This window comes from Ischnura elegans, chromosome 2 (genome assembly GCF_921293095.1).
Source record: "Ischnura elegans chromosome 2, ioIscEleg1.1, whole genome shotgun sequence".
In the NCBI taxonomy this organism is placed as follows: domain Eukaryota; kingdom Metazoa; phylum Arthropoda; class Insecta; order Odonata; family Coenagrionidae; genus Ischnura; species Ischnura elegans.
In genome coordinates this window covers 99,851,555-99,875,604 of record NC_060247.1, presented here as the reverse complement: position 1 = coordinate 99,875,604, position 24,050 = coordinate 99,851,555, and the positions used below count along the sequence as shown (strand labels likewise).

The 24,050-nt window shown below is 38.7% G+C and overlaps 1 protein-coding gene across 2 annotated transcripts in view; it reads right to left on the bottom strand.

The window, feature by feature from the left end:
- Positions 1-1,149: 1,149 nt before the first annotated feature.
- Positions 1,150-24,050, bottom strand: part of LOC124154235 (growth hormone secretagogue receptor type 1-like) — a 509,236-nt gene continuing 486,335 nt past the window's right edge. Inside the window, exons 3-4 of one of the 2 annotated variants that reach the window (XM_046527829.1) lie at positions 22,713-22,893; positions 1,150-4,023 (exon numbers count right to left, since the gene is read on the bottom strand). In XM_046527829.1, coding sequence (XP_046383785.1) covers positions 2,769-4,023; positions 22,713-22,893 — 1,436 coding nt within the window. In that variant the 3' untranslated portion in view covers positions 1,150-2,768. Of the gene's footprint in view, positions 4,024-7,066; positions 11,608-22,712; positions 22,894-24,050 lie in introns of those variants that run through there. The other variant, XM_046527830.1, reaches the window with a different exon arrangement.

The following is a 24,050-nucleotide window of genomic DNA, read 5'->3' as shown; positions in this document are numbered from 1 at the left end:
GAGAGATCCCTCGAAGAAGCCTTCCTGAGCGCGTACCTCAGAGTCGCTGGAAAAAATATATAGAAACCCTAGGGCATTACTTTGAAGAATTTAAAGTGCTTGAGCAAATATGTTCAATAAAATTCTTTTTAAAGAAAAAATTGCATTACTTTTGGAACGCACCCTCTGCTCTACTAACAATGTAAAATGAAGTTTGAACAAATTAACTTGGGGGAATATCGTTTAAAGGTTCAAGTAGCGAGTATTAAAGTGGCTTTCATTGCAATAGTGTTGATGAAGTTAGTGCCGAAAATAATTAAAATAAAATCAATTGTTATAGAAACTGCCTTGCGGAAGATCGTAAAGTGCGCAGCAGACAACTGGAACGAGACTCCTAGGGCAGGCTCGCGAGGATACACTCCCGGGGGCAGGGTCTATAAGCGCGAGCTTTTTACCTCTGCACCAAGAAGGAGGAGGACAGGAAGCAGAAAGGAAGGAGGCGCCGCCGCGATAGTAGCCCGACGACGCCTCCTGGGACGGGATAGGGAAGGAAGGGAAGGGACGAGGAATCCCGCACCGTCACAAAGGCGGGCGGGTCCTACCATCAGCGAAACCAGGCATCAGCCATTGCTATTCTAACGACTTTGGAGGATTATCCTATGAGGAAGAATAATCCAACGATCAAATCGTTAGATTGCACAGCAGGCAGTCACACTACCCTATTGCTTAATCCTACGTTTCAACACTGTTGCTCATTGCCAGTATTGACAGCATTAGGGTCCAAAATTTCTCAGCCAATATACTGATACTACACCACACCACTGATCAACGCAAAACAATTTACGTACCTGAAGCTTTTCTGCTATCACCTTGCTTCCGAAATTGAGAAGTCCACTCTGGAAACCGCCGAAGGTTCAGATATATAGTAGGAGGCGAGAAAAAAAGTTGATGGAAGAACTGAACCCAAGTGAATAAAAGTGTTAACAGGAGAACTGAATCCAGACCCAAGTTTGACATGCAGGAAAAAAAAAAGAAAAAATATCAATCAAAGCTTAAAAAGGAAAACAAGATTTTGCTAAAATAATATAGGAATCAAAGTAATCATATCCATAAGAGAAAGGTGAGATATAAATGAAACAGTACAATACGAGTTCTTAAATTTATTAAAATAACTTTATTGAATTTTTTTTAGTCTGAATGGGGAAGCAATTTTGATCGATTTCGAAGGTGATAGAGAAAAATTGGCGAACATTTGTTACAAAGATTCTTGAATAGGGATAAACCCCAAGAAGAAGCCAGGGCCTTAAGTAATTTTTTAGGCCAGTAAAATTTTGAAAAATAATGTAATAAATGCTCTGCTTTGACTACAGGTAACTTCCACTTATTCGGAGATATATAAAAACAAAAACTATAGTTAGTACTCAGCCTCATTACTTGACAGAAAGATATATCACGCTGGGATGCTAAATTAAAACAAAGGCCCTTAATGATCCAATAGACAATGAAACATCACATTTTTTTAAAGATCGAAGTTGATATGCAAGAAACGTTCCACATATACAACACAGAGTTCTCAAAACATTGAGTTTACAAGAAATGCCATTTTAATTTGGACAGAACATCATTGGAGGTGTTTACATATTGTCTTTTAGTCTTTGGAGTAAAATTTTCAATTCCGCTTGAGAGCAGAATTTTAGTATCAATATTAATGAAAAAATATATTTATATCAATGTTACTCCTTTTTAATTGAGTTTTTATTAAAAAGAAACTGACAAGCAATATATAAAATTAAATAGTAATGTAATCTCCTCAGTATGGTCAGTTTCAGCGGCAATGAGTCGTAGATATTTCCATAAAAATGGTTTGGTTGAACAATAGGAAAACTGGTTGGAAAAGGGTGTGAAGAGAATTTACATCACAACCTTCGCTTTGGTTCCTTTGCTCCATCATGTTTGGGTAAACTTTCTATGCCTGTTCAGGCTTCCGTACCGAAAAAATGTGGATAACGACTCATTGTAAATGTTGATTAGTTCTACATCTAATCTTCTTAAATATTGTCCAGGACTTGGACCACAAAAATATCGACCCTCCGGGCGAGACACATGACACAAAAGCAAGGACCGGAGTTAGCTAAATGAGAATAATTATGGAGGAGTCATCGAATTCGATTCACTCAAGATCATTTTCTCCCAGGCAAGTTCACTCGGAGGGATAGCCTGAGAGCGGCGTGGGGACTGATTTTGTAACGCCTAACCACGCCCATAATTTTCCACAACATAGAAGAATAATAATTATCGACTAGGGTTCAACTTATTATTAAAGAGGCATTTCAGGAAACCTATTAATTACACATGCTCAACCTTTCCACGTCTTCAAAGCCTGAAAACAAATCACTTCAGGCGACTCATTTAGCATCCATGAATTAGATTAGGTGACCCATAATACCAATTTCCAGAATCAAAATCTTTTCCCTTATCGAATGTGGTATAGAAGTCGACAAATCACATGTCCAACTGTCTAGAATAAGACTTAGTCCACCATGAAAATTTCAGTGTTAGTAAGTCGGTTTTAAAAAATCAGGATAAGAAATTAGCACCAGATATTTTCGGTAACAAAACAGTCCACACATTGCACACATTGTCTCACGCATGACGCAACAATTATACTAGATTAGTCCATAAACGGCCCCCAAATTGTCCCACGCATGACGCGACAATTAAACTGGCTGGGTTCGTGATACCTCCTGCGCACGTTCAAGATTGTTGGACATAAGGCCCTCAGCCGGACGTCACACGTAACTCTCCTCTCTCCTCAGCACAGCCCACTTGCTGACTTCCCAGCCCTGCCTGCCGTTCGCCAAGGAAGAAGTCCTCGACACGGACTGCTTCTCCTGGGAGTACGACCTAGAGTTGTTCCCCTGGCCGGCCTCCGTGACCACCAACTCGGGAGAGTTATTCATCTTGGAAGATGGAGGAGGACCACCGAAAGACTCCGCCCTCCGATGATTCCCCTTGTTGAAAGAGCCCAAAGATGAGGACGTGGTCGAGGACCGGTGTCTTCTGCGCTTCCCAGATGAGGAAGACGACATCGTGGAGGAGGTCTGAACACCACCGCGCCTTCCGAACGTCCAGGTGCTGGAGAAGGACCCGGAAGAATAGGTGGCGTACTCGGAAGCCCTTGCGTCACCGTCGTCCGCACCGCCCCTGGACGTGAACGAGGACGCTATTCCCTCCCTGCCGCCCCTGCGACTCCACCAATCGGAACTACCCCCCATCAGGCTCTGTCTCAACCTCCGTTTGTTCCTTCGGGCTCTCCTACCGCCGCCCCTACAGCATTCACAGCAGAACAGCCTCCCGAACCCCCTCCTGAACTTGGACGACATCAGGTTGTAGAGGCACGGGTTCAGGGCCGAGTGGAGGTATATCAACAGTCTTGACGCCAGAAGGATGCAGTAGAAGGCTTCCTGCCCGAACAAGCCGTAGGCTCCGGTCTCCATCGTGATCACCATCACCGTGAGGACCCGGAATGGGGTCAGACAGACGAAAAAGGAAGCTACCACAGTACCCAACATCACGACAACCTGCCTCCGGTGACGGTAATTGGTGGATGTGGAACAGGAGGAGTTGGCCGAGTTGGCGGTGCCCCTGTAGTGATGACGCCGGCCACCCGCGTCCCTGGATCTCCTCGATGATTGAGGTGGGGGAGGAGCTTGGGGGTTGGTGGTGCTATCCTCGCCGCCTCCGCACCCTGACTGACACTCCGCAGCGGAAGACACGGAATCCTGTCGGCTCCGGGGTATCCTAGGGATGAGGGCAGGGGCGGAGGAGGAGGATATGGTGATCCCAGGGGCGGCCATGAGGTGTCTCGCGATGACGGAGTAGAGGACGACGAGTACGACGAACGGGAGGAGGAAGAAGATGGAGATGATGAGGAGGAAGTAGGCCGCGGGCCAGAAAGTGTCCGCGACCATGAAGCAGACGGGGACCAGCGTGCCGTCGTAATACTCCGTCTCTTCCTCGTACTGGGAGACTGCGAGCACGGGGCTGGAATGAAGAGACAAAAGAGAAGCGGAGACCGCAAGGGGGTGAGGAACTTGTGTGAACTTGACCGGAGGGCGCCGGGTCATAAATGGTACAGACATCGTTTTATTTGATCTGAGAAATGACACCCGTATTGGAAATTCCCTCAGGTGTCATCGCCAGATCTCGTTCAAATTTTACTAGTTGATTGGAAATGGCTACCCATGAGGTTTAGTTTTGTTTCAGTCGCCAAGAATCAATCGAGATATTTGCGACGGAAAGGGCCAGGAAAACTCCTAAGTGTATGCATCCCGCACCTTAATATCACAGCCACTCGCAGCAACAACGGATATTGTTGTGTTGCGGGTCGCACGCATTTAGGAGTTTACCTGGGAATTACAGTCACAAATATCTCGAAAAGTATTGAGCATTAGCGGCTGAAACAAAGTTAAACCTATTGGGTATTCACTTCCTATCACCTATTAGCAAAATTTGAACGAAATTTGGTGGTGACACCTGAGGTACTTTCATTGTAAGACACCATCTTCTGTCCAGTTGGGTTCGAAACGGTAAGTAGATCGTTGCGTTCCATCCGAGGTATGATACTAAGACACTCCCATTAATGAATTTACCCAAAAGATAAAATAACTGTAAATAAGCAACGAAGACATATAGGAAAAGACGTATTAACATACAAAGACTATGGATCTAAGCCTTCTCATAACGATGTAGGTGCGACTGGAAATAAAATATTCAGACATTCGGTTTAATAAACAGGTTCAAATAGTATGCCGAGAGAAAATGAATCATTACCAAGGTCATATTTCATAATAAAAGTCTGAAAACGACTACGAGAAGTGGCAGTAGCTATTAATAAGTCGGAGACCAAGGAGCTGTACAAATATTTTATCCATCCCTCGCTCTCACGCACCACAGCAAACCCGGAACTGGTCTCAAGAAACAAAGATAGGAGTAAGGAACTTGCGAGAACTCTAGCTTAGAGGGCGCTGAATTAGAAATGGTGGTGACATCAATTTATTTCGTCTGAGCAATGAAATTAAGACACCATCATTTTTTAACATACACAAAATATGAAGGGGACTGCATAGAGGAGGCCCAATTCCATCACATACAATACGATCCACTTTTTTTCCAACATTTTGTAGGATAATGTTCGTAATTGCATTAGGAATAGCATTGGAAAGTTGAATTGAATTTGATAAATTACATCATCATGTATATATATTTTGGTTAAGCCCCTAATTATACCTTATTTTCCCGTGAACCTCTCGGATCACTTTGCCGTCAGCGACGCGATTGGCAACTTTTATAAACCCATTTAAATGCGCGGTGGGTGACAACACTTTTAGAGGATGGCTTGAGGATCCTCTTTTGCAAAATTCGTGCAAAATATAAAGCCACCGAATTTCAAAATAGAGAAATGCAGCAAAACGCCATGGGCTTATATCCATGTTCCACGTCTTCCCATTTCGAAGTATTACTAAATTTACCTCTCAAGGAGCTGTGTCTAAAAATATGTCTAAATTCAAACCCGAGGGCAAATAACATCCATTCAACGTCTCGACTCCGATGAGTAGTCATAAAATGACTTTGAATGATGGGGAGGGTTGGAAAGGGTTCTTCTTTCATGATAACTGAACAAATGAGGAAACTTGGACATGAAAATATGATTTATTTTGGCGCAAACAAATGATATCACTGCTTTGAATTTTTTAAATCGTTTTTTCTAAAATTTACATGGTCCTCATGATTGAACATCAGTTTTATGAGGCATTTATCGGAATCAAATTTTGGCTCAGCCATAGTTTTTTACCTCCGAAAGGAATACCCCCTTTTAACGGCACTTATATGCAATTAATAGCTGTTTATGCTATAGTACAGCATAATAAAGCTGTTTTACACGGTATGGTTTTTTGTAACCTTAGAGACAACTTAAAATATTAACATTACCAAATCCACTGAGAAAAATGAGAGCCGTTCTATTCTCTACTCATCTGTATGAATAAACATGCATGCATTATAACAATATACAAATATGCGCACAAAATGTTTATCATAAAGATATACACATAATGGATTAAAGTAAGGAATCTAATGTAAAATTCCAATATTTGCGAAAGTACGAGATATACGATAAAATTTAAAATGTTGCCAAAATTCTTAATTAAGTATTGTTTTATCTATCCGATTTATATAACTTAGTAAATTACCTCTTTTTTCACTTTAAGTAGATAAATTTAAATAATATAATACATAAATTCATCAGAGTATTTCAGACATATTCAAATGTTTGAAACTCGGAAATTTCTAACAGAAGATGCTTTCATGGGCCCTCCTTTCTCCTCATTCAAATGAAATCACTCGACATATTTTCCAAGTAATCCTCAAAAACGTTATTTTGAAAGCTAATACAGGCGTAAAGTTTAATAATCTATATGTAGAGTGTAAATAAAACTCAACAAGATGCAATAAAGCATGGACAGACTTAATTACAAGACATATGGAACTGTAAACCAGCGTTTCTCATCTAAAATACCTATAAGGGTTCATTTCAAATAATTCATGAGTTACAAAAAGTAATATGGCATTTTTTGCTGTGGAAAATATGATACTTACGCATTTTTTACCATGTCAGTCCGACAAAATATGACACCGATATCAAGCTAACGTCACGCATGAACTATCAAAAAATATACATAAATACCTCGAAGTAAACAGAACATACGTATATTCAGCATTCAGCATATGCACCGCTAACATCAGAAAGGCGTCATGTCCAATTCGGCTAACTTTACAGGAGAGAAAATATAAAACTAGTGAACCCATATGCACCAAGTATATACATTTTTTATTATTTTGTTATAACGAATGGGCATTTGTAACTTGCATACTCGTATACTAATAAAGTAAGTAAAATATGTTATGAGAGTTGTTTAGAAATTTTCGTCCTATCGTCCAACTTGGACATGATGCCTCTTTGCAGTTAGCGATTCATATGTGGTAAGAGGTCATTCCACAATGAGGAGAAGGAAATGAAACAAATATGCTCATTATCATTTATTTAATGAATAGTATACTTTCACATGACACATTTAACAACCATACTTAATGGACTATACTCACTACGAAACACACGAACCATCTTTTTCGATGGATTTTGGTCGTATTATTTTTATGACATATATCTCCATGCACTCTTTCACATACGCACATACAACCACAGACGGGAATACATACACAGAGTAAACAGAATAACATGGAAGTTTGATGAGAGCTAGTATTTTTGCGAGGCCAATTCTACGAATGAACTTTATCACTACAAGCGATAGTCTCTATAACGATAATAACCTCGAAGTTAAATATGTGAAATTAGGAAACAATTATGGTTTACCGCATGGAGAAGGTCATACAGGGAACGAAGGTTTAACGCCACATCCGACAGAAGTAACGTCCATTACAAAATTTCCGATAGCGACGGGAATGAACTCGAAGCCCATGGTTACGTTGCTAACCCACTTAACATCATATCAGACGCATTTGCGAGGAAGAAAGATAAGAGCCAATCAAACTATCTATTATAAATATTAAAGTGAGGAAACGGAATTAGAAATTATGATCAAAAACTTACATCACTGTAGAATTATGTCTAACCAGTTACAAAGTGATGTGAAGATGGAAGAAAATAAGAATGACATTAAAAATTTGGCATTTGAATGAAATTTACGTGGCATGGTGTAAAGGTTATGAAAAACGAAGAAAAATTAACAAAGTTTGTGATGTGAATCTTACTCGAGGGTGTAAATAAAAAATTGTTTCAAATTTAAGAATTATCTTTGAAGGTTTTAAGACGCAAGGGCTTAGCATTCCACTGCCATAAATGCAAGGACTCACACTGAAGTAGATAGATACTAATGGAAATTTTAGTGTTCATTATATTCAGTTGATCGATATAAATCTGGCATAGATATCAGTGACATGAAAGTGTTTCCCCGAAACCATTCTGATAAAGTTTAAAAACTAGTATTTAAAAATATAGTTCAACGCAATAAAATTATCTCACCAGATCACCTTAACAGAACTGCATTTGTGGCAATGTTAGTGACTACGACAGCATCTATCGATCTGATGGCACAATTGAAAGACTAGATGTACTCAGCCTATTTATTCCGTTTGAAACATTAAAACGTTAGATGGTGCTTCAAGAAAATTCAAGACGGTACTGAATACAACTTATACCCAAGTTGTACTTATGTATTAAAATATTTTTCGATTATAATCAGAATAAATCCATATTTTTCATAATACAATGTAACAAATACAGAGAAAAAGTCCATTTGTCATCTATTGTAATATGTAACGAAAAAATTAAACAATAGTGAAGCACTTGATGAGAAAAATTTTTTACTGTGCCATAGATAAAAATGCTGCAACATCAAAATATATATATCACTCCCACAAAATTGCAATTTAAGTGGGAAAAAAACAGAAAAGTATTTTTGTCTGAAACTGCTCCAGTTAGTATAACCGCGCAAAAGTGTTAGCTACAACTCTGGGTTCTATTCGCAGTAATGAGCGCAGAATGATATTCTGGCTTGACATTTAAGGTAAAAATACTGCTGATCGTGGTTAAGAAACAGTCTTTGACGTGGAAATGTTACGTAGCTTAAGTCGATTCTATTTCTGCACCCGTTTCTCTTTATTATTAGTCTCAAAATGTAGTTTAAATTTTAATGTAAACTTGACATGTAAAATTCTCCATCAAAAGACAAACGCAATTTGCAGGCTTCGCATTAGGTGAAATGTAAGTTTATATGAGGTATTGATGACTTTTATTACAACAAGAGATATCTATATTTCAAATTCACTCACAATTTGAATCTACAAATTTCGTCTACATACGTAACAGCGTTTATTACCGAAGTAACCAACATTTTTTTTCTGGATTTATATCCTCTTTATTATACAATCAAATTGAATCGAAAATATTTTACAGGGACTAATTTATTGTCCTAATTAGGATTTGGGATGTATAATATTATCGTTCGAACAAAGAGGACCTTCATAAGTAACATTGGTTCTTAGCTATTCGTTTCTACTTCTTTGAAGATAATTCTAAGGAATCTTAACTTCAATCGTGAGGACGGAGCGTTTTTTTGTGAGGAAAAGAAATATGTGTTTTTTAATGACGCAGAGGATAAATCAAATCGACATTCATAAACTCATTCACACAAAAATATTGATTAAATTATATATATATATTGTATATGTCCATACATATAACATCGGAAGCCTGTTAATAAGATTTGGAGCTAGTCACAAACTCTCTTGAGATCTTTTCCCAGCTCTATCGGCAAACAACGACAATAAATAGCACATTATCATGCATACATTTATATGCCAGGGCAATTAAATAATACTAGTAATTAAAGCTAATGCAGATTAAATATATTTATACTGATTATTACCTGAATATAGAGACTCTCAAACCTTTTAGGTTTTACGAAAGATTAGGGTCCATAATTAATGATTACTCATGAAAAAAATGGACACCAAAAACAGGGCAGTTACAGAAAGTACTTGCAGCACGTGGTCAACGTTCAACTTGTTTCCTTATTTCACAGCGTTCATTAACCCTTTCTGGTCATATATCACCCAGAAGTTAAAGGTACCTGACGTGCACACCATGTTTTTTTCATTCGAAACCTCTTAACTGCACAGGAGATTTGGCCAGTACACTTTGCGGAAGGATGAAGTCATAGGGATATAAATAATTACACGTTGTACTTTTCCTAATAGCTAAACTTATTTCACCGGTTCTGATATTTACAATACCCAACCGTTGTCACCTTCATCTGAGAGCACCGTATTACACAAGCCTGAGTCACAGTATTCAAAGCATCTAGCACATTGGAAAGACGAAGAGAAAAGAGAGGTCAGTGGGGTAGAGATTTAAAGAGTTAGGAGTTACCTTGCAGTGACTGTTTTAATCAGGTAAGCTGATTTATAATCATCAAGAAATAGCAAGGGGAGTTGAAAAGGCGCAATGTAACCTAATAAAAGTTTTAAAAATGCACTTGAGTAAGTAAAGACTCCTTTCCATAGGAAAAAGTGACCAGTAACGGTCATGAAACGTCGGGCGACAAACCGAATAAGTACGCGGGATAAGGCCGAATAAACACCACCAACGGCAACCATGAAATTGCTCTCCAAGTGAGAAAGATTTTTTCGTGTCGTCTCCAGCGAAATTAAAAATTTCTCCCCGTTTGGCCAATATCTGCCCTCATGAAATTATTTGAACGATAATCGATCCAGAAAAAAACCGTCCTCGTGAACTAGATTTTTCATACCGCAATACTGACATGCATAAATCGACACTCTCGGATGATGAAAGATATCAAAACTGATCGTTTTTGAAGATGAAAATGATGAAAAGTACCAAGCGTGCTTATTTATCATGACACTTGTTGACCTGACAGCGCAAAGAGACTCTGATGTATTTATTCTTTCGAATTTTTGTTTTGCTCAAATTAATCTAGAGCTGGTCCAAGGGTACGTGAAAGGGGATTTCACAGGAATATTTCCCCACCAGCCACCACCTGGTCCACTAACACGGAGGCTTTCGGCAGGGACGGGACGGCACAGGACCCGGCGACGACCACAGCCGCTCCCGCCGCGGCCGCTTCCGAGCTCCGCGCCTCCCCACCAGAGGCAGCCTCCTCCAGAGTGGATAGCTTGGCTACCTCCGCCTTCAGACTCTTCCCCCGGCTACTCCGGAAGGTGCGCGAGAAGGAGTAGGATTTAGTCGAAGCCGCCAACGGCGATGACGAAGCCCCGTTCCTCAAGGTACCACCTAACTCTGAACCGACCACATAATCCCCAGCGGACCTCATCCTGTAACACCTCCGTAGCTTCCTCCCCCTCCGCCACGTGCAGAACAGACGCGCGAAGCCACGCCTGAACTTGGAGGACATGAGGCTGTACAGACAGGGGTTCAGAGCCGAGTGGATGTAGATGAGGAGGCGACAGCCCAGGACAAGGGGGTAGTACGTGTCCGCCCCGAGTGACCCCAAAGCCCCCACGTCCTTGGTGATGACCACCAGGGTCAGGATCCGGAACGGAAAGAGGCAGACGAAGAACGAGGCGACCACTGTCCCCAGCATCATGACCACCTGGCGACGCGAGCGCCTCACCGAGGCCCCGTCTCCGGCACCGCCGCCTCCGCCGCCCCCCCTGCCCGACCCGCTGCCGCCGTGCACGCTGCTGCCGCCCCTTAGGGTCGCGCCGCCCCTGACGGTGTTCCCCAGGGTGGCCCGAACCAGGGCCCGGACGGCAGCTCCGTCACCGGCGGCGGCAGCACATGAAGAGTCTCCGCCCCCGGCCTTCCTGGGACCTGCCAGCATGAGGTGCCTTGCTATGACGGAATATAGGACTAGGAGGACGGCGAAGGGGAGGAAGAAGAACAGGGTCATGGTGACGAGGAAGAAGGCCGCGGGGAGGGTGTCCTTGACCTCTAGGAAGCACGCGGGCACGCGGCTCCCGTCGTAATACTCGTGGGAGCTGTTGTACTCCGGGAGCATCAAGATGGGACTGAGGTAAGGGGTAGGAGGAGACGAACAGACGTGTGAAGGAATACATGAAGGACAAGTTGGAAGGATTAGAGAGGAAGAGGAAGTGGAGGAGAGAAAGAAAGAGAAAGAGAAAAAGAAAGTTTATAAAGAGAATTTCACAGACACTCTGAAATAAAGGAGGCAGGTGTTTGCCTCGTTTGAAAAGGACATAAGGTCTGTATTTGGGCAATAGTTTACGCACTAGCTTGCCGATAAATAGGCAGGGCACAACCGTTGTATAACCTTGGACGCTCAGCAGATTAATAATAGGCTTCACAAAGGTAATGTACGAAGGTACCTCGATGTATTACGGAAATGAAGCATCAAAATATTTTTCAAATAATAGAAAGGGATTAGGACATTTAAAGTGAAATAGCTTCAAATGAAACCGATGCATGCATTCAATGGTCACAAAATGTACAGTCTTAGGTATATAAGTATTCTGTTTGTTTTGGTTGCTGTGCCATGGTTGAATTCATTAAAAGAGCAGTGTCACAAAAAATGTCAAGGATTACTCTTCAACATGAAATAATAACTGCGCAGATTTCATAGTGGAATTTTCTCCATCTGATAGCAAGGGATTATATAATATATTATATAATAGGGTTTAGTACCTCAGGTAATAATGCCAGTAAGAGAATAAAGCCACTAATGTAGTAATTTAATGTCACTTACATTACCAGGTAATTAATATTACAGAATTATTCATGATAGTACCTGTAATAATTCATAGCAGTACTCCTGGCACGTTAAAAATTGAGGCTAGAATTAATAGAGGAAACAAACACGAGACAGTCCAAGGTGAAACAACGGTACCCAAATAAAGTTTTATTTACGATAATTAACTATTCTATCGAAGAATGGAAGTTATATGCAAATTTTCGAGCAGACTGGTGGGGCTATTTCATCTACTCAATATTCACAATATCAACAAGGCACATGCGTGCTCTTCTGACTTACATGACGCGCTTGTACGTGCAATGCTTGTTGAAGAAGCATTAGTGGGGAGTAACTGAAAAGTATAACTACAGCACGCTTAGTGTTTAAAAGCATTAAGTTGAAAGGATGAGACGTAGAACTGAACCAAAATTAATCAGCTTCGTAGCCTTAGTAACCGAAGAAATTCAGGCATTATGGGTATAGCATTATGTCAATGGGTGACGGATACAAAAGTCAATATTATGATCAATTCAACGAGAATTGAACTCAATTTAAAATGAAGTGGAATGGCTTTGGTGCTTTAATTGCAAATTGCATTAAGAAAGTATTGTGAACGAAAATTTCATCAGTTATGTCAATTATATCCACAGATGATTACAAAAAAGTTAGAAAAAATCAGCAGTGACAAGCAAAAAACAGAAGGGCAACAATCTTTATAGAATTGAAATATGATATATTAATTGATTTTGGCCAGTGAGTTTAAATCAAGTATAAAATCAAGCAAAATATCAATTAAAGAATGCAACCACCATTCTTAGGTCGTGGAATTACGAAAGTAAGTAATCATAAATATATACATTTCAGTAAAAGACAACAGTATACAGAGGGATTGCTTTCGCAGCATAAAGAATAAACCAACAAGATTAAAATTAGTTAATCCATCGCTCCCAATAAGGGGACTGACAAGAAATCGAGTGCCCCAATTATATATATAATTTGAGTAAAACTCTTAAATCGTTGTATCTGCTACTTTTGTCAGATAAGGGACGACACAATATAACACATACATAGCACATCTAGACTTTCAAAAACACATTAGACGCCACGAGAGTAAAAAAAAACATTAAGAGATGAATGTAACGATGTATAGACACATATGTACAGGAACACACACGAAATATTCGAAGATAATTGCATCAAACAACTATGAAAAAGTATAATGAATACTGCCGCATTCTCGGAGAGTGCCCATGCAAAATGACGAGCAAAGACGAAACAATCTTGGCGAGGATTCGTTGATTCTTAAAGGTCACTTCTCTTTCTCTCCATTCACTTTGAATTCAATATTTTCTTTTCTACCTGATTCATAAAAACCAAAAATTTCCCGAAAAAAAATATTCAGAGCAAGTTAGCTTGGCGATGAGAAATCAAACCTTCCGAGTTAAAACGTATGCTATATTAATTTAAAGATTAAAAAAAAAATGCTATCCTCAAGACAGCTGCAGCAAGACAAACTACAGCTATATCTTCCGTTACCTCTATATTTGCGACTGAGGTCGAGGCAATGTTCAGGCACCAAAAGAAATGAGTTAAGAAGATTTCGGCAGAGAAATACTTCGAACCCTTAGTTATAATATTTGCTCAAACACTACGAAACTAAAGCAAGCATTATTAAAAACTTTTTCCACAGCCCTGAGGATTGAAATTTTAAGTTTCCAATCACGGTAGAAATTGATGAAAATTTTTACTTTAAGCATCTATAAAATTTTAAATATGTACTAAAATTTGCTTAAATTTGTTTAAAAAATGACCAAACAAATTTTCCCATTATTTTTATTTTATTAAGAATAATTAGTATTTGATTTATCTAAATAAATTCGTTTTATGCTTAACGTTTTTCTCTACGTATGAGATTATAAGCCACATATAATGAATTTATATATTTACAGTTTTTAAGTTTGGTTGTTGAGAAATTTTCATAAGACTTGTAAAATAATTTTATGGTGCCTGCGCATCGATCGATTTTCATACATGCTCGACTACAAAGGGGGCTGACCAACCCCTGCAGAGGATCAGTTTCCCCTGACATTTTGTTTCCCTCTGGGAAGAGAAAGTTTATTGGCGAACCATCGGCAACTTCGGCTGGGCCCTCAGTCGCAAAGACCGTTTAATTTTATCCATTGAAAAATATATTTCTGAATCATTTAGTGGACACGTTGCTAGACGATGAACGCATACATCGTTGTTAGCGCATGGAGAGAAAGAGTTTCGCGATGGAAGGACAGGGATAGGCAGAGAGGATTTTGGTAAGAAGGATTTTTAAGAGATTAAAAAAATTTAAAGAGAAATAAACTAAAAGCTTTAAACGAGGTCATCTTCTTTGATAACTTGGCGACCATTCGGAGATGGTGCATTCATCCCAATTGGAGCTAAATGTCATCGGCCTGGCACATGAGAACGCCATACTCCGATCGGTAATGCGGGTCCAAGTCTTGAAAGCTATGATCTTCCGCAGTGTTGAATATCTTAGGTGGAGTTGAAAAGGTTATCTCATCCCTCCTTAGCAGGTAACAGGCCTCGCAAAACTTTTTTCCTGTAGCAAGAGCTTATGCACGTCGAGCATGTAGAGAAGACTAGGTTTACGGATTAATGATGCCATTGCTCATTCGTCTTCCTGGCATAATACATTCTTAATATTACCAGAAAATAATTGTATTAAGACCAGAAATATTTTATTTTACACCTTCACAAAAGAGCTGTATCTATCATATTTCGACTTATCAATGATGATTAAAATGCATGTGGATGAGTCTTGATGACCTTCCAAGTAAATTACAGCCATGAGAAAGTAATGCTAACACCCATGAATGGAAAATGTGAAAGAGAGAAAAACAATGCAATGAATTTGTCATAAAAATGATGAAATGTGAATGAATGCTATACGAAAATAAAGAAAGAGACATGTAATTTCGTACGTGTGGGTAGAATGGCGAATATTATCGATAAAATACTGAAATACTCCCACAAAAATTTAGGCCATGAAATCAATGCTACTTCAATAAACAGGAAAACCGCTGCTGTCAATACGCCACACGGTGAAAACAAAATTATTTCCATCAATTACAACGACACTTGTAATAAATGATGACACAAGACTGATGAGCATTTCTCTACAAATACACAAAAGTGAGAGTACCTGATGATAGATAATACTGTGAAGGCCATTAATGATGATTTTGGTTTCTGTATAAAATAACAAGAATTCGGAAAAGTCCGCGTGAACGATAAGATACTCGACTGAAAAGGCTTAAAAGAGGAAATTACGACGAAAGGAAGATGCAAAAAGAATGATAAGGAAAACTCAGAGTGCGTCATCAAACAAATAATAAGAGATGAAAAAGAATACTTTCAGCTACGTTTATGCCTAAGCATGGAAAAACAATTCACCGAAGAAAACTGATGATAACACATAAATATCAGGAAGCGAGCAAACAATATTTTTCCCCCAGTTTCATTCCAAAGGAAAAAACATCGACCAGTTATGAATACAGGCAACAGAAAGGGATGTTATAATGTGTCAATGAATGTGGGGAATTGAAGAAAAACTGACTATACGCAATATGGCAAGTGCATGAACTAAAGGAGAATCGAAAGAGTAGGGTACATCAATAATGAAAGTATTAATTGAAAATGTGATACTTTGACGAACTTCCAAAAGGATAAATCCACCAAAATTTGCATGAAGGTGAAAACTAAACACATTAAATAAGATATTACGCTAGACAGTGCAACATGACTACGAAAAAATAGGTGCATTACAACCCTCGTAAGACAGTCGAGCAGCTATTGAAATGTCAGGCAATCACCATGACGAAAAAATTAAATCGAAGTCACTTTCTCGCAGGTATATTACAATTTATTATTTTTTATCTTATAGTAGAATTTCAACGAAAGATGACAATGGACAAAATGGACAAACACAAACAGCCTTGCCCTGGACAGGGGTAATCTACTCAGACGGCACTCGAACTCGCGGCCTTCGATTTGGCAGGGGAGGTCTTAAACCAGCCGCCACTGAGGCAGGCTAGTCAATAAATTCTCCGAGAAACAATGGCTCCAACGAAAACTAAATGAGTGGGGCAACGAAGGAGTGGGAGAAAAAGGAAATTAAAATATGAAAAACAAGAATGGATCGGATGGATAAAAAAAGACGTCACTTGAGACACAGGGGGAGAGATGAAGACAAAACAATTTATAGAGCACAAAAGGGATGGGCCATAGAATGACGTCACGTAGAGAGTAAATAGATAGGGAAATATGGGATGAATGGTGGTGGGGGAGAGTGATTTTCTCGTGCATGAGGATTCGTGCGGTAAATATGTGTCCATATATATATATAAATATTAAAGATAAAAATTGTAAAGGAAGATGCAGGTACCTATTTACATCCATCCCATCATTCAGTACAACTACAAAGCAAGCAAGTGTGCAGGTCCATCCATTAACAGGAATATATATAGAGAGAGAGAGAATAAAAAAAAAACGGAATGAATAGAATAATTTCGAGAGCGCTTTTGTCTCTTTGAAAAAGTGTCTTACCTTTGTCCTTCCTCTCTTCCCGCAGTTATATCCTCCTTCACTCCCCATTTTGATCACTTTATCTCTCTTATGGACTCCTCTCAAGTGAAAAAAGTTTTTTTTTGTGAACAGAGTCACTCCAATGACGCGAAGGAAGAGGAATGCGCTATTCCGGAACGATGCAATCGCGAGAAAATTGAGTCGGTGGGATATAATTACACACGAGACAAGATTCAATTGCACGAGCCAACGTATTTTTCTATTCCACAACAATAGAGGGGTTAGGAAGCCAAGGGGTACAAGTAATATTTTTCTGAATGGGGAACATGCACCATTTTTTTAAGTACTGGAATAAGAAGGCTTCTACCTCAAATGTGCTTGCCGAAAATTTCGCGTATGAATAATGCTTTTCAGCTGAGTTATGAGTCTTTAAAAATTGATCTCCATCGGCTGCTTGAAAACACGACGTCATCGGAGCGTGACGTCACGGCACGGAATTCACTGATGACAGACCGTAGAAGTGGATAGAAAATCGATCTACGAGGGCTCAAATGCAAATTTGGCGAAAATAATTGCTGTTGTATCGACAAAATGCAGACTGTGAATATTTTGGGTTGCCAAGGCGTTGTTGAAATAAAGAAAGGGGATTGTTTGGGGTGATTTGGAAAGAAAAAAAACCAGCCGCCAAACGGAAATCGAGCTAAAGTTAACTGAGGTATTTTGCTCTCTTAAATCCCTCTTAAGTCAATTTGCCCTTTTAGGAACTACTACAAAGCTCGACGAAGATTTTAACTTCGTTATCTTGCATTCAAGGCTCTAACACTCAACCCTCTTTAGCGAAGTGAATGGTGTACCGTGCAATGACGTCAGAAGGCGTTTCAGGTCACGTGACTTCAAGCGATATTCGAGCATTTTTAATCAGCAATTATTGACGTTTGCGGAGTACTAGGAGAGTTTTGGCTTATATATTTGGACTCGTGAGAAAATGTCCTATTCAATGAGACTAACTAGCATGATGAACAAATTTCATGCATGTTCCCCATTGAGTTAGGCGCAGAAGTTGATGGAAGATACACGCAAAAAATTGGTGTCCAAGGGTTACGAGTGAGTCTCAGTTTTGTGCTTTCTGAATTTTCTGAATCACACTATCAATCCCGTGTTTATAACTGTTATATTTTATAGTCACGGAGTTCGTTATACCTGTTATATAAATCCTTCCATTTTTGCAATGATATCAGAAATACCAAACAAATTTTATCTAAGGAGAAAATCTACAATAAATTGGAATTGAAAAATTCTGTATTTTGCTAACGCACACGTTTATTTTCCTGAAATGATGAAATAATGAAACTTTGAAAACTCGGCAAAGATTTAAAACAATATGTCGCGTTGAATGATTCGAACTAGCGATGGATCAAATTTATTTTATCTGAATATTGTAGTCCCTTGATTATGAGGTATTCCATTAAACTGCTACAATGTTCGTTACACACGATGGAATCTATCAAATTGCAGCATTACCGTGTCTTAAAGTTAGCGCTACTTATAGAGAAAAATGTTGACATCATTTTGGAGGACGAGGTAGCGTATTGGAAGGTCTCCTCTTCGTAAGAAATTTCTGCAAAGAGGAGATCAACATACGCAATAATCTGTTGCAACCAATACGACACTAGATTATATATCTTCAACTTAATTGGCGATTATATAAAAATGGTCCCGTCGCTCATGGAGCCTAACTCATATGGAGACAATCTGCAGCTGTTCTAGTTCTTAAGTAGGCCATAAAGTGACATAACGAGTTCTCGGTTGACATAAAAGTAGGTATTAAGGAGGAAAAATCTATTAAAACAATATGATGGTGGCGGTTGTATCGCAGCTGTTGCCTAAAGCCGGTATCCAGCATGAAAGGCACAATATCAGATACTCAATCCGAAGTTAAATTTTATGAAATGTTTTTATAGCAGCTTTCCAGTTACAAAATTTTGAGATATCACCTTGGGTATTATGAGCACAACATCCATTTACGGCGTTTTGATGGTGCATTGGGAAAGAGAAACGGGAAAAGTCAATAAAAAGGAAAATGTGCTCCAATAATATGATATCGATAACAATTCATTACTTCACGCTACCACGATGACAATAATTCTCCTATCCTTAATAATATCGCTTGCCTAATTCAGCTATAAGGTTACAATTTGACTATAAACATAATCGACAAGTTTACTTGTGAAAACATCTCTTGATTTGTGTTATCATATTTAAAAAAAAAGGAGTTGATTTCTAGAAAATAATTTTTGAAAATTCACATTCTGGTTTACTTACTACTTCTTTCCTCACCGGGTGGATTGAAAAAAACGAACGTTTATTCAAAGAATTGACTCTCTGATAGATGTTTATAAATATTTAATTTACGCATTTATACTCGTATTTCCCAAATTAACGGTACATGGCAAAGCATTTTTCAATAAAAATGTTTCTACTCCTGACAGTCTGCCTACTGAAACACTCGTACACCCGGGAATTACGATACACTCGATATTAGTGAACAGCCAAATTAACTGGAACTCGCTGGGTAAAACCTATAGAAGCGATCTTGCGGTTTTCCCCCACCTCATATCTGCTTCCCCCAAAAAAGGGTCGATTCGCCACTTACAGGACCGGAGGGCTTATAGAAGTTTCGGAAGACAAGTAACCACGATATTTGCTCCTCCACCGAGGACCCTTACAAGTTTTGAGACTCTGCCGGTAATTTCAAGTGTAATTTCCTGGACGACATCAGAATTCACAAAAGCTCTTATAGTCGCGACTGTAAATGAAATATTAAGGAGGGTGAATCTGAACGCAGCGTCTCGGGTAGAATTTTAAAGAAAATTATCCCAAAGTTAAGAGACAATTTTTAGCCAACGTTTTACAGGTTTCCTCAGGACTATATAATTTGATGATAATAATAAATAAATTAATATGTCGTCTCTGCGGTTTTACTTTGAGGAATTACGTGGTTGCTAAAGAAACTGGCTCTATTATTGAGCAACCGCAAACTAAACTGGGGAGACAGAATCAATAAATGGACGATGTGCCATCCGAATCCAATGACGACGCCAAAGCAGGACACGACTTATCTTCCGAAACTGGTGATGTTCTAACACTCGTAGAGAAGGGTGGATGATACGTAAAAAGGGGTGGGGGTCCATATCTCGGGACGTTAAAATAACACAGCCAGCGGCCGCCACCTTCATGGAGGAAGGCTTTATTTTTCCCTGTTTTTACGAGTGTCCGGTTTGAGAGGAGAAGTTTTGGATGACACTCTCTCGTGAGAGGAATGAAGCTTCATATCTTTCCCAATCCCGTTTTGGTTCCAACTTCTACCCTGTTCAGTGTTTCCTTGCCTGTAAAACCACAATCAATCGCACGGACAGCGTCACTCTTGTTTTTTTTCGTTAGACGTAAAATACCCTTCATAGGTGATAACTTACCAATGGATCTACGCTAATACTGAGCTCGATTAATGAAATTTATTTTGCAATAATTCATTGTCTTACCGATGAGCTTCACACAGGCAGAAAGTCGCAAGTAAAATATATTCACCGTGGGAAGTTATTCGGAATGTCCACCGGGTTTGGTTCGCCATCACGTTTCGATGAACGAGTCAATGATGATATTGAATTACCATGCCCTGATGACTTGGACAACTCGTTCATCGAAACGTCGACCTTGATGTAGAACCTGACTAGCTGGAAATCCCCAATAACCTTCCATGATACAATATGCCGGAAAAGCCTGCGATCAAAATTTTTTCGTCATATTTTTGAACATCAAACACGCGTCATCAGGGCCAGCCGCCATCTGTATCTTTGACTGAAATTGATTCATTTTATTATGTCTCTTTAGGATATAATTAATTTAGAAACGGAAGTGATATCAAATTTTAGAAATACGATGGTTGTAGGGTTTATGTGAGAATTAACCAGGCACGGTGAAACAGTAGATTTCAGGTAAATTTGTCACGATTTCACCAAATCAAATATATCCTTCACAGCACGAAGAATTTAATATTAAAATAAAACACGAAATATATCCTGTCATCGGTTTTTTGATCACTTAAAGCAATCACTTGTTTAAAACATGACGACTGATACCGAGAACAATAGTAATTGGTGTTATCTGAAAGTATTCATGGGCAGTATCCTCAGCGAGGTCTTAAAAACATTTCGTCACACATATCTGTGAAAATTGTAAAACATGTTTACCTATGAACCAGTTTCCATACGATTCCGCTTAATTAAAAAAATCGAATGATGCATAATAGCTTTTAAAATTTTTGCAATTTTAATATTAAAATGATAAAGTCATATGCAGGCTCAAATATTTTAGGAAAATGAACTACTTAGCTAGTTTTCACTTGCCAGTTCATAAAAAGTCGAGCAATAACATAGCAATTAGAGTGCATTCGAGAGAAATAATTTAATGGAGCATCAAAAAAATATCTCGAAGTAATTGCAAACCATTCGGCATTCAATATAATGTCTAGGCAAACTTTCAAAGGAAACTAACGAGATTCAGAACACATTAAGAAAACAAGGATTTTAGTAACCTGTTCAAGCATACATGAAATACCAGATTAATTATTTCCATCATAAAAATCACAAGAACATACAGAGATGTCTCACCTACGCAGTGGCCCAGCGAGGGGGGGGGGGGGGTTAGGGGGATAAAACCCTCCCAAGGGCTCAGAGAAATTTTTAAGTTAAATCTATTTTACTCAATTGGATTAATATCGCTTTGAAAATAGTGTGAGGATTAAAATATCCCTGAGAAGGCCGTATAACTCAACATTTTGAACCATTTATCTTAAATTTTTTCTGGCGGAGGGCTCCCGCAACTCCCGATTACCCTGGCGGGTATGCCACACCCTCAGGCACCCCAGTATTAGTTGCGCCTGAAACCCCCCCTAGCCTTAATTCCTCGCTGCGCCCCTGCACCTACGAACATTGACAAAACAAAAAAGTACACTGAAAAATTTAAGTTTTACGGCTAACTATTTTCGTGTTAAGTTCATAACATGATAGAGGGACACGACATATATTGGCAATATTATGATATTCATGTATTTAACTGCTTACTAGTGATTCTCAAATACCTCGAAACTAAATATTCTCTTATTTATTGAATGCTATAATACAAGGTGAGGACAACTCGATCCAGCAAACGAATATTAATGGATTAATGAATGGATTATCAATGGATTAATAATTACGAAGGTGAATCCTTAAGAGCTGATCCTATATTCTAATTAAATAACATTTATATTTAGATTTTTAGGTGGAAACCATGTAAATTTTGCGAATTCAGAAGATAATAAAGGGGGAAATGGGATAAATGTAATATTCATAATTATATGTATTAAATTAAATTATCATACTCCACTATTTGATTTAGAATACTAACCTAAAAGTATTGGATAAAATTTTTTTTTAATTTTTATTGGAATACCAACAAAATTTTTGACATTAATTTTAAGCTTTTTCTTTGAGAAACACGTTCAGAACAAAACTTTTTCTTTGAGAGGTACAGTAGAAAAATTATATGTACTCTTATAATTTATATAGAAGACAGGACAGCACTCCAGCATTAACAAGAGTAGTTGGAGGTAAGTTGAGTGCCCTCCGAAATCAACCATATCGGATTCCATCAATAATCTAGGAACTTCCTAGGCGATCCCACTCAAACAATCAATTGAAATAAGGCGCCGCGAACAGAGACATCTCTCGGAGAATCCGGGAGAGTACAGCTCGTATGGATCAAAAGGGGTTCGGAATTTGGGCGGTAGGCAGCGTGGCAGGATCTCACCTCGTGAATACGGCCGCAACGGCCCAGGAGAGCAAGCAGAGGAGAAATGCTCTCCCTTTGGTACAGACGTAGCCGGCCTTCAGCGGCTCGCAGATGGCGTAATATCTCTCGAAAGAGATGGCCAGGATGGTTAATACAGATGCGTGTGCCACCGTCAACTCAACAAAGGGAACGGCTTTGCCTGTAAAAGAGCAATAAAAAATGACGTTACATTTTTACTAGGATGACACAAAGTAAGGAACAGCTTTAAAATCAAATCACAGGATCCTGGAAAAAAATAATTATGTGAATTACCTGTAAATAGAAATAAAATAAATGGAAATATACAGAGAAACACTGATTTTTATTGCAACATGATTATTTTTGCATAATTTTCCATTCCATGTGGACTGAAATATCATTTCAAAATTATGTCATAATATGAGAATCAATGATTCCTTTGATTACATAAAAATATGGAGCTGACAGATGAAATATTGAAATTTCGGTATCTAAAAACATAATTCGAAAAAAAAAACATGCCGAGTAGAATATAGCTGATACATATTTTTACACATTTTCAGGTCGTGAATTGATTAAAAATGATATTACTGGATATTCCACACGTTTTAAATTAAATTATATAATAATTATTTTAATCCATCACAGAAGGAATATTCCGAATAGTTCATTTTCAAGAAAATAACCAAGGTTTCAACAATCGTGTATTATAACTGCTAACCAAGGCCTACCATCTTTATCAATAACAAAGTATTATAACTAGATGGAAGTAGTTGAAAATGCTTAGCGTATAATATGCATAGTTTGATTTTTCATATGAATAAATATTTTTACAAGTTCACTATGCATTGTCAGAGTATTTAGTATCCATTTATAGTATTATATCGTATCATAATGAACGAGTTTTGTGCAAAGATAATGGAGAAGTGCTTATGCGCGTAAATCAAACGCAGACAGACGTTAAGATATGTAAGTGCAGTGCCTATGAAAAAAGCCATGAATGGAATAAGAAAAAGTATTGGGATATGACAAGAAATATAAATATTGTTTAACAAATACCTTACAGCAAGGCCAGGACCATTAATTCCAGCCGGTCTCATTAAACAAAAAAGCAAGAGACTGGACACGACAGGACACCAAAAAACATGAGACTCTACCTCTACACAATGAACCACCAATCTCCGAAGCGTTGCATGAGGAAAACATATGGTCTTCTTAAAGCATGTACCCGACGCGGCGAAATATCAAATTTTTATTCCACGACACGAAGCGAGCAACTTTGAAAGGTGACGCTGACAGATGACAAGGAAAGGAACACCCATCCGCGTTCAGTTTCAC